At 38.5% G+C, this 13,397-nt stretch overlaps 1 protein-coding gene across 11 annotated transcripts in view; it reads left to right on the top strand.

The window, feature by feature from the left end:
• Positions 1-13,397, top strand: part of LOC133658164 (centrosomal protein of 164 kDa-like) — a 92,558-nt gene that overhangs the window by 69,056 nt on the left and 10,105 nt on the right. For all 11 annotated transcript variants that reach the window (XR_009827406.1, XR_009827407.1, XM_062059858.1 and 8 more), the window contains one exon: positions 11,995-12,088. Coding sequence is in view for 9 of the 11 variants with exons in the window: in XM_062059858.1 (XP_061915842.1) it covers positions 11,995-12,088 (94 nt within the window). In the remaining 2 variants the exon portion in view is untranslated. The remainder of the gene's footprint in view (positions 1-11,994; positions 12,089-13,397) is intronic.

Below are 13,397 nucleotides of genomic sequence, written 5' to 3' on the forward strand. Positions count from 1 at the left end.
CCATCTTGCTCGTACCAGTGTATAAACAAAGTCTGAAGCGCGCCCCCGTGGTGATGCGAGAAGTCAAGCGTTGGTCTGTGAACTTAGAGAGCGCGCTCCAGGACGTGCTAGATTGTACAGACTGGAGCGTGTTCTGCGAGGGCACAGACAACATTGACGAATATACAGACACTGTGCTGAACTTTGTTGGTAAACTGGTCGAGGAAATAGTCCCCACAACCACAGTACAGGTTTTTCCAAATCAGAAGCTCTGGGTTGATAGATCGGTCCGAGAGGCTTTGAAAGCGCGCACCTCAACCTACTATGGAGGGCGCGCGACCGGCGACATGCACGCGTACAAGGCAGCGTGCTATGACGTCAGGGGCGTAGTGAAGCAGGCAAAGGGACGATACAGAGACACAATTGAGTTTCAATTTCAGCAGGCTGACTCCAGAGCTGTATGGCAAGGACTCAGAACCATGACAGACTACAAAGGCAGCCCCCCCATGGTGAATGCTGATGTCTCCCTGGCAAATGAGCTAAATGCCTTTTATGCACGGTTTGAGGCTGCAAATTCAAACCGCAGCCTTCATGGCGCTGCAAAAGAGGGTATGGCCACTGGCAATGGAGACTCAGCATTCAGAATAACAGAACATGACGTGAGGAGAACCTTTAAGAGGGTGAATACCAGGAAAGCCGCAGGGCCAGACGGCATCCCCGGTTGCGTCCTAAAAGTCTGTGCTGACCAACTGGCACCGGTATTCACAGACATATTCAATCTGTCCCTTGAACAATCCGTCATCCCCACCTGTCTGAAAAAATCCACCATTGTCCCTGTTCCAAAGAAATCTGCCCCTGCCTGCCTCAACGACTACCGCCCTGTAGCCCTCACCCTCATAGCCATGAAGTGCTTTGAAAAGCTAATCAAAGACCACATAAGCTCCTCCCTCCCCCCCACTTTAGACCCCCTGCAATTTGAATACCGCCCAAAAAGGTCAACCGACGATGCAATCGCACAGGTATTGCATACCGCCACGACACACCTGGACAAAAGGCAGGGGAACTATGTGAGAATGCTGTTCATAGACTACAGTTCAGCATTCAACACCATAGTCCCATCCAAACTCGTCATCAAGCTCAAGGACCTGGGCTTGAACTCAACCGTCTGTCAGTGGGTCCTGGATTTCCTGACAGGCAGACCACAAGTGGTGAGAGCAGGGAAGTGCACCTCATCATCCTCAACACCGGTGCCCCCCAGGGCTGCGTTCTGAGCCCCCTCCTCTATTCACTCTACACACATGACTGTGTGGCTAAAAACACCACCAACTCCATTGTGAAATTTGCTGACGACAAAGCTGTGGTGGGCCTGATCTCTGGTAACCCTGAGTGAAGTGAAGAACCTGGCACTGTGGTGTCAGGAAAACCACCTCGCCCTGAACGTCAGCAAGACCAAGGAGATCATATTGGATTTTAGGAGACGGGGGGCAAGGAACTACAGTCCACTCAGCATAGACGGGACGCCGGTCGAGAGAGTGACCAACTTCAAGTACCTGGGAGTGACAATATCAGAAGACCTGTTCTGGACCACACACATAGACAACGTGGTGAAAAAGGCACGACAGCGTCTCAACTTCCTCAGGAGACTGAGGAAGTTCAAGCTAAGCCACAAGATCCTCATAAACGTCTACTCATGCACAACAGAGAGTGTCATGAGTGGAAACATCACCTCCTGCTTTGGGAACAGCAACAGACTGCAGAGAGTGGCCAGACCAGCCATCGGAGGTGTGCTCCCAACCATCTACACCAGGCAGTGTAGATCCAAGGCCAAGAGGATAGTGAGGGACTCCAGCCACCCAAGCAACTACCTCTTCTCACTGCTGCAGTCAGGCAAGCACTAGCGGAGTGTCATGGCCAACACGCAGAGACTCAGGAGGAGCTTCTATCTCCAAGCCATCAGACTGCTCAACTGCACCGCTGATTAACACTTAGCACAATTGCACAAGAAGCACTTTCATTACCACGGTAATTACCAGACTACAATACTCTTCATTCAATGACTGTAAATAATGTAAAAACAAGAGCATAAAGAAGTCATACTGTTCTATTACCTCTGTTCATACTACTGTCACTACTCAACTGCCAAAGAACTGTAGACACCTTCATATTTGTTGCTTCCTATACTGTTATACTATTTCATATTGCACTGGTACTGTATGTGACTAATGTACTTCTACTTCTACCATAACTACTGGGACTTATTGTGCAACTTATTGTCTTGTAATTAATGTACATCAGACCTATTCAAATTGTTGTATTTAGTGTATTAGATTCAGCAACAAGTGTTTGGATCCCACTGTACGCAATATCTGAAGAGCATGGAAAGAAGCATTTCACTGTGGTGTACTCTGCATGTGACCAATAAAACCTTGAACCTTGAAATATGTATGTATGTATGTGTATATATATATATATATATGTATATATATATATATATATATATTATGGCTGGGCGATATATGGAATATACTGGATATATTGTGGGTTTGTCTCTGTGCGATATAGAAAATGACTACATGGTGATATTGGAGTAAATGTTCTCACACAGTTGCTTTTAGCTGCAGGCATTACACTACAGGCTCTTCTCACTCCTTCTTGTCTCTGCTTCTCAAGTGCACCTTCTTACATATGTCACATACTGACGCGCACACAACGTCATACGCCCTCGCCGAGCAGAGAGGTAGTGACATGGGTAACGTTAGCAGTGGTGCTAGCGGAGTGGTGTGAGTGGTAATACGAGAGAAAGAAGGTGCGAATCTGGTAACAAATGAAGGAAGAATTAATTCCCAAGAAAAACAGCAGGGGGTCCATCGTCTGGCGGTGGTTTGGTTTCAAGCGGGAAGATGTTGAACAGACAACCGTAATATGTCAAGTGTGCGGCAAAAGCGTTGCTACAAAAAGTAGCAGCACTGCTAATTTGTAGCATCATTTGAAAAGTCACCCGCTACAGAATGAAGAGTGCTTGAAACTCCGCATGTCAACATCTCCGTTCAGTGCCACACCCACAAAATGCCCAAGCAACCATTTCCACATCAACACCGTATGAAACAAATAGTCAACAACAGAAGGAGATAACGTCCGCAGGAACCTACCACATAGTGAAGGACATACACTATTTGATGTCCTATTATGCAGCTCATTTTTATTTGACACTTATTGAAATATCTTGTGTGACATCATGCACAAAAGTGCACTTTATTTGTTGTAAACTATTGTAGTGGCGTTCTGTACAAAAAGTGCACTTTAATTGAGTGTTGTTTTGATAAGTCATCTTAGTGACATCATGCACAAAAGTGCACTAATAGCTTGTTTTAAAATGTCTCTGACAATCTTGCACTTTCTGTTTGGAAATGACATGAATGTTTGTGCCACTGCTTAATAACTGTTTCATAAATACACTTTTAGTTGTGATTTCACTCTGCATGAAAGTTTAAAAGTAGCATATATTAATGCAGTATGAAGAAGAATGTTTGAATGTAGACACATAGAATCATCATACTGCTGTGATTATATGCATCAAGTGTTCATTCAAGGCTAAGGCAAAATATCCACATATATATGGTGTATGGTGACATGGACTAAACATATCCACATATATATGGTGTATCGTGACATGGACTAAACATATCCACATATATATGGTGTATCGTGACATGGACTAAACATATCCACATATATATGGTGTATGGTGACATGGACTAAACATATCCACATATATATGGTGTATCGTGACATGGACTAAACATATCCACATATATATGGTGTATGGTGACATGGACTAAACATATCCACATATATATGGTGTATGGTGACATGGACTAAACACATCCACATATATATGGTGTATGGTGACATGGACTAAACATATCCACATATATATGGTGTATCGTGACATGGACTAAACATATCCACATATATATGGTGTATGGTGACATGGACTAAACATATCCACATATATATGGTGTATGGTGACATGGACTAAACATATCCACATATATATGGTGTATGGTGACATGGACTAAACATATCCACATATATATGGTGTATGGTGACATGGACTAAACATATCCACATATATATGGTGTATCGTGACATGGACTAAACATATCCACATATATATGGTGTATGGTGACATGGACTAAACATATCCACATATATATGGTGTATGGTGACATGGACTAAACATATCCACATATATATGGTGTATGGTGACATGGACTAAACATATCCACATATATATGGTGCATCGTGACATGGACTAAACATATCCACATATATATGGTGTATGGTGACATGGACTAAACATATCCACATATATATGGTGTATCGTGACATGGACTAAACATATCCACATATATATGGTGTATCGTGACATGGACTAAACATATCCACATATATATGGTGTATGGTGACATGGACTAAACATATCCACATATATATGGTGTATGGTGACATGGACTAAACATATCCACATATATATGGTGTATGGTGACATGGACTAAACATATCCACATATATATGGTGTATGGTGACATGGACTAAACATATCCACATATATATGGTGTATGGTGACATGGACTAAACATATCCACATATATATGGTGTATGGTGACATGGACTAAACATATCCACATATATATGGTGTATCGTGACATGGACTAAACATATCCACATATATATGGTGTATGGTGACATGGACTAAACATATCCACATATATATGGTGTATGGTGACATGGACTAAACATATCCACATATATATGGTGTATGGTGACATGGACTAAACATATCCACATATATATGGTGTATGGTGACATGGACTAAACATATCCACATATATATGGTGTATGGTGACATGGACTAAACATATCCACATATATATGGTGTATCGTGACATGGACTAAACATATCCACATATATATGGTGTATGGTGACATGGACTAAACATATCCACATATATATGGTGTATGGTGACATGGACTAAACATATCCACATATATATGGTGTATCGTGACATGGACTAAACATATCCACATATATATGGTGTATGGTGACATGGACTAAACATATCCACATATATATGGTGTATGGTGACATGGACTAAACATATCCACATATATATGGTGTATGGTGACATGGACTAAACATATCCACATATATATGGTGTATCGTGACATGGACTAAACATATCCACATATATATGGTGTATCGTGACATGGACTAAACATATCCACATATATATGGTGTATGGTGACATGGACTAAACATATCCACATATATATGGTGTATGGTGACATGGACTAAACATATCCACATATATATGGTGTATGGTGACATGGACTAAACATATCCACATATATATGGTGTATGGTGACATGGACTAAACACATCCACATATATATGGTGTATGGTGACATGGACTAAACATATCCACATATATATGGTGTATCGTGACATGGACTAAACATATCCACATATATATGGTGTATGGTGACATGGACTAAACATATCCACATATATATGGTGTATGGTGACATGGACTAAACATATCCACATATATATGGTGTATGGTGACATGGACTAAACATATCCACATATATATGGTGTATGGTGACATGGACTAAACATATCCACATATATATGGTGTATGGTGACATGGACTAAACATATCCACATATATATGGTGTATGGTGACATGGACTAAACATATCCACATATATATGGTGTATCGTGACATGGACTAAACATATCCACATATATATGGTGTATCGTGACATGGACTAAACATATCCACATATATATGGTGTATGGTGACATGGACCATACACCATATATATGTGGATATGTATAACATATCCACATATATATGGTGTATGGTGACATGGACTAAACATATCCACATATATATGGTGTATGGTGACATGGACTAAACATATCCACATATATATGGTGTATGGTGACATGGACTAAACATATCCACATATATATGGTGTATGGTGACATGGACTAAACATATCCACATATATATGGTGTATGGTGACATGGACTAAACACATCCACATATATATGGTGTATGGTGACATGGACTAAACATATCCACATATATATGGTGTATCGTGACATGGAGTAAACATATCCACATATATATGGTGTATCGTGACATGGACTAAACATATCCACATATATATGGTGTATCGTGACATGGACTAAACATATCCACATATATATGGTGTATGGTGACATGGACTAAACATATCCACATATATATGGTGTATGGTGACATGGACTAAACATATCCACATATATATGGTGTATGGTGACATGGACTAAACATATCCACATATATATGGTGTATGGTGACATGGACTAAACATATCCACATATATATGGTGTATGGTGACATGGACTAAACATATCCACATATATATGGTGTATGGTGACATGGACTAAACATATCCACATATATATGGTGTATGGTGACATGGACTAAACATATCCACATATATATGGTGTATCGTGACATGGACTAAACATATCCACATATATATGGTGTATGGTGACATGGACTAAACATATCCACATATATATGGTGTATGGTGACATGGACTAAACATATCCACATATATATGGTGTATGGTGACATGGACTAAACATATCCACATATATATGGTGCATCGTGACATGGACTAAACATATCCACATATATATGGTGTATCGTGACATGGACTAAACATATCCACATATATATGGTGTATGGTGACATGGACCATACACCATATATATGTGGATATGTATAACATATCCACATATATATGGTGTATGGTGACATGGACTAAACATATCCACATATATATGGTGTATGGTGACATGGACTAAACATATCCACATATATATGGTGTATGGTGACATGGACTAAACATATCCACATATATATGGTGTATGGTGACATGGACTAAACACATCCACATATATATGGTGTATGGTGACATGGACTAAACATATCCACATATATATGGTGTATCGTGACATGGACTAAACATATCCACATATATATGGTGTATGGTGACATGGACTAAACATATCCACATATATATGGTGTATGGTGACATGGACTAAACATATCCACATATATATGGTGTATGGTGACATGGACTAAACATATCCACATATATATGGTGTATGGTGACATGGACTAAACATATCCACATATATATGGTGTATGGTGACATGGACTAAACATATCCACATATATATGGTGTATGGTGACATGGACTAAACATATCCACATATATATGGTGTATCGTGACATGGACTAAACATATCCACATATATATGGTGTATCGTGACATGGACTAAACATATCCACATATATATGGTGTATGGTGACATGGACCATACACCATATATATGTGGATATGTATAACATATCCACATATATATGGTGTATGGTGACATGGACTAAACATATCCACATATATATGGTGTATGGTGACATGGACTAAACATATCCACATATATATGGTGTATGGTGACATGGACTAAACATATCCACATATATATGGTGTATGGTGACATGGACTAAACATATCCACATATATATGGTGTATGGTGACATGGACTAAACACATCCACATATATATGGTGTATGGTGACATGGACTAAACATATCCACATATATATGGTGTATCGTGACATGGAGTAAACATATCCACATATATATGGTGTATCGTGACATGGACTAAACATATCCACATATATATGGTGTATCGTGACATGGACTAAACATATCCACATATATATGGTGTATGGTGACATGGACTAAACATATCCACATATATATGGTGTATGGTGACATGGACTAAACATATCCACATATATATGGTGTATGGTGACATGGACTAAACATATCCACATATATATGGTGTATGGTGACATGGACTAAACATATCCACATATATATGGTGTATGGTGACATGGACTAAACATATCCACATATATATGGTGTATGGTGACATGGACTAAACATATCCACATATATATGGTGTATGGTGACATGGACTAAACATATCCACATATATATGGTGTATCGTGACATGGACTAAACATATCCACATATATATGGTGTATGGTGACATGGACTAAACATATCCACATATATATGGTGTATGGTGACATGGACTAAACATATCCACATATATATGGTGTATGGTGACATGGACTAAACATATCCACATATATATGGTGCATCGTGACATGGACTAAACATATCCACATATATATGGTGTATCGTGACATGGACTAAACATATCCACATATATATGGTGTATGGTGACATGGACCATACACCATATATATGTGGATATGTATAACATATCCACATATATATGGTGTATGGTGACATGGACTAAACATATCCACATATATATGGTGTATGGTGACATGGACTAAACATATCCACATATATATGGTGTATGGTGACATGGACTAAACATATCCACATATATATGGTGTATGGTGACATGGACTAAACATATCCACATATATATGGTGTATGGTGACATGGACTAAACATATCCACATATATATGGTGTATGGTGACATGGACTAAACATATCCACATATATATGGTGTATGGTGACATGGACTAAACATATCCACATATATATGGTGTATGGTGACATGGACTAAACATATCCACATATATATGGTGTATCGTGACATGGACTAAACATATCCACATATATATGGTGTATGGTGACATGGACCATACACCATATATATGTGGATATGTATAACATATCCACATATATATGGTGTATGGTGACATGGACTAAACATATCCACATATATATGGTGTATGGTGACATGGACTAAACATATCCACATATATATGGTGTATGGTGACATGGACTAAACATATCCACATATATATGGTGTATGGTGACATGGACTAAACATATCCACATATATATGGTGTATGGTGACATGGACTAAACACATCCACATATATATGGTGTATGGTGACATGGACTAAACATATCCACATATATATGGTGTATCGTGACATGGAGTAAACATATCCACATATATATGGTGTATCGTGACATGGACTAAACATATCCACATATATATGGTGTATCGTGACATGGACTAAACATACCCACATATATATGGTGTATGGTGACATGGACTAAACATATCCACATATATATGGTGTATCGTGACATGGACTAAACATATCCACATATATATGGTGTATCGTGATATGGACTAAACATATCCACATATATATGGTGTATGGTGACATGGACTAAACATATCCACATATATATGGTGTATGGTGACATGGACTAAACATATCCACATATATATGGTGTATGGTGACATGGACTAAACATATCCACATATATATGGTGTATGGTGACATGGACTAAACATATCCACATATATGTGGTGTATGGTGACATGGACTAAACATATCCACATATATATGGTGTATGGTGACATGGACTAAACATATCCACATATATATGGTGTATCGTGACATGGACTAAACATATCCACATATATATGGTGTATGGTGACATGGACTAAACATATCCACATATATATGGTGTATGGTGACATGGACTAAACATATCCACATATATATGGTGTATGGTGACATGGACTAAACATATCCACATATATATGGTGTATGGTGACATGGACTAAACATATCCACATATATATGGTGTATGGTGACATGGACTAAACATATCCACATATATATGGTGTATGGTGACATGGACTAAACATACCCACATATATATGGTGTATGGTGACATGGACTAAACATATCCACATATATATCCTGTATCATGACATGGACTAAACATATCCACATATATATGGTGTATGGTGACATGGACTAAACATATCCACATATATGTGGTGTATGGTGACATGGACTAAACATATCCACATATATATGGTGTATGGTGACATGGACTAAACATATCCACATATATATGGTGTATCGTGACATGGACTAAACATATCCACATATATATGGTGTATGGTGACATGGACTAAACATATCCACATATATATGGTGTATCGTGACATGGACTAAACATATCCACATATATATATATATATATATATATATATATATATATATATATATATATATATATATATATATATATATATATATATATATATATATATATATATATATATATATATGGACGGCGTGGCGAAGTTGGTAGAGTGGCTGTGCCAGCAATCGGAGTGTTGCTGGTTACTGGGGTTCAATTCCCACCTTCTACCTTCCTAGTCACGTCCGTTGTGTCCTTGGGCAAGACACTTCACCCTTTGCCTCTGATGGCTGCTGGTTAGCGCCTTGCATGGCAGCTCCCGCCATCAGTGTGTGAATGTGTGTGTGAATGTGTGAATGTGGAAATAGTGTCAAAGCGCTTTGAGTACCTTGAAGGTAGAAAAGCGCTATACAAGTATAACCCATTTATCATTTATTTATTATATATATATATACATATATATATATATATATATATATATATATATATATATATATATATATATATATATATATATATATATATATATATATATATATATATATATATATATATAATATGGTATCAAAGAAGAGAAGATAAGTGATTATTACATTTTAACAGAAGTGTAGATAGAACATGTTAAAAGAGAAAGTAAGCAGATATTAACAGTAAATGAACAAGTACATTAATGATACATTTTTACAGTTTGTCCCTCATAATGTGTACAAAATAATAGGTGTATAAATGACACAATATGTTACTGCATACGTCAGCAGACTAATTAGGAGTCTTTGTTTGTTTACCTACTACTAAAAGACAAGTTGTAGTAGTAGTATTTTATTTAAGGACTAAATTACAATAATAAACATATGTTTCATGTAAATTAAGATTTTTTGTTCAAATTAAATGATAAATAAATAAATGGGTTATACTTGTATAGCGCTTTTCTACCTTCAAGGTACTCAAAGCGCTTTGACACTATTTCCACATTTACACATTCACACACACATTCACACACACATTCACACACACATTCACACACAATTCACACACACATTCACACACACATTCACACACACATTCACCCATTCACACACACATTCACACACACATTCACACACACATTCACCCATTCACACACACATTCACACACACATTCACACACCCATTCACACACACTTTCCACACACACACATTCACACACACATTCACACACATTCACACACACATTCACACACACATTCACACACACATTCACACACACATTCACACACTGATGGCGGGAGCTGCCATGCAAGGCGCTAACCAGCAGCCATCAGGAGCAAGGGTGAAGTGTCTTGCCCAAGGACACAACGGCCGTGACTAGGATGGTAGAAGGTGGGGATTGAACCCAGTAACCAGCAACACTTCGATTGCTGGCACAGCCACTCTACCAACTTCGCCACGCCGCCAATAATGACATTTTTTGTGGTCCCCTTTATTTAGAAAAGTACCGAAATACATTTAAGACAAGTGATACCAAATATTGGTATCGGGACAACACCAGTTGGTATTTTAGTGCTGTCTGTGGGTGAGCCAAAGACAATTTTCCACCTCGGTGGACAATAAAGACGTATAATGAAAGGAATGGAGACAGGTGTGTCTTGTGGTCAACACCACAGAGTAGCGATGTCAGAATGCTCTTTCAGCCATCAATCCAACGTTGTATGGACTCATGTTGACAAAACAGTGTCATGTTAAATCTTCTGGATTATAGTATTTATTTGACTAGAACGCCCACATAAGTCTGTCACTCTCTGACGTGACAAATGAAGGAAAATCAACATGAAATAGATGTTGTCAAGGCCATAATGTTGTGTATGCAGTCACTAATGGGATGTCTTACCTCCTCAACAGTCATTGCTGCAAGATGCTGGGCAGAGGAAGGTCACCTTCAATGTGACAGAAGATTCAGACCTCAGCAGCACGGTTGACCCGTCTAATGAGACAGGTAACACACTCTTATTCTGCCCAAGAAAATAAAACAGGTTCCTGGTCAGTAGGATCTCGCGGGAAGTCCCTATGTGGGGAAAATGAATAGAAACGCCAGCTTGCTTCCGGACTACTGTCGGAAATACCCCACAAAAACTGATTTTCAGTCATGATTGTTTTAATGACTATTTTGTTGAGACAGAATTATGACAAATAAATACTGTACTTCTTTACTGTAAAATAAGATGAATGTGTTCATGACACACAAGGTGTGTGACCTGCCTTATTTTGAATTTGCATGTATCCATTAGAATTATGCGTCAAAAACACATATGAGCATCTGCTGTATTGATTCAACCAGTGTTTTACAACCACTGTGCCGCGGCACACTAGTGAGATACAGTCTGGTGTGCCGTGGGAGATGATGTCATTTCACCTAATTGGGATAAAAACCTTTTTTGCAAAGCAGTAATTATAATCCGCAAAAAATGTGTTGTTGTTGTTGTTGAGTGTCAGTGCTGTCTAGAGCTGGCAGAGTAACCGTGTAATACTCTTCCATATCAGTAGGTGGCAGCTGGTAGCTAATTGCTTTGTAGATGTCGGGAACATGGTTTGTTGTGATCACAATATGCGGGAGGCAGCGTGCAGGTAAAAAGGTGTCTAACACTTAAACCAAGAATAAACTAAAGGTGAGTGCCCCTAAGAAAAGGCATTGAAGCTAAAGGCTATGCAGAACTAACTAAAACTGAACTGGCTACAAAGTAAACAAAAGCAGAATGCTGGACGACAGCAAAGACTTGCAGCGTGTGGAGCAGACAGCGTCCACAAAGTACATCCGAACATGACATGACAATCAACAATGTCCCCACAAAGAAGGACAATTAAACAGTCTTGATTGCTAAAACAAAGTAGATGTGGGGAATATCGCTCAAAGGAAGACATGAAACTGCTACAGGAAAATATTAACAAAAGACGAAAAGCCACCAAAATAAGAGCGCAAGACAAGAACGAAAACACTACACAGGAAAACAGCTAAAACCTCCAAATAAGTCAGGGTGTGGTGTGACAGGTGGTGACAGTACACCTACTTTGAGACAAGACCTATATTGATACAGTACATCTACTTTGAGACAAGACCTATATTGATACAGTACATCTACTTTGAGACAAGACCTATATTGATACAGTACATCTACTTTGAGACAAGACCTATATTGATACAATACACCTACTTTGAGACAAGACCTATATTGATACAGTACATCTACTTTGAGACAAGACCTATATTGATACAGTACATCTACTTTGAGACAAAACCTATATTGATA

Source organism: Entelurus aequoreus, linkage group LG10 (assembly GCF_033978785.1).
Source record: "Entelurus aequoreus isolate RoL-2023_Sb linkage group LG10, RoL_Eaeq_v1.1, whole genome shotgun sequence".
NCBI classification, from domain to species: domain Eukaryota; kingdom Metazoa; phylum Chordata; class Actinopteri; order Syngnathiformes; family Syngnathidae; genus Entelurus; species Entelurus aequoreus.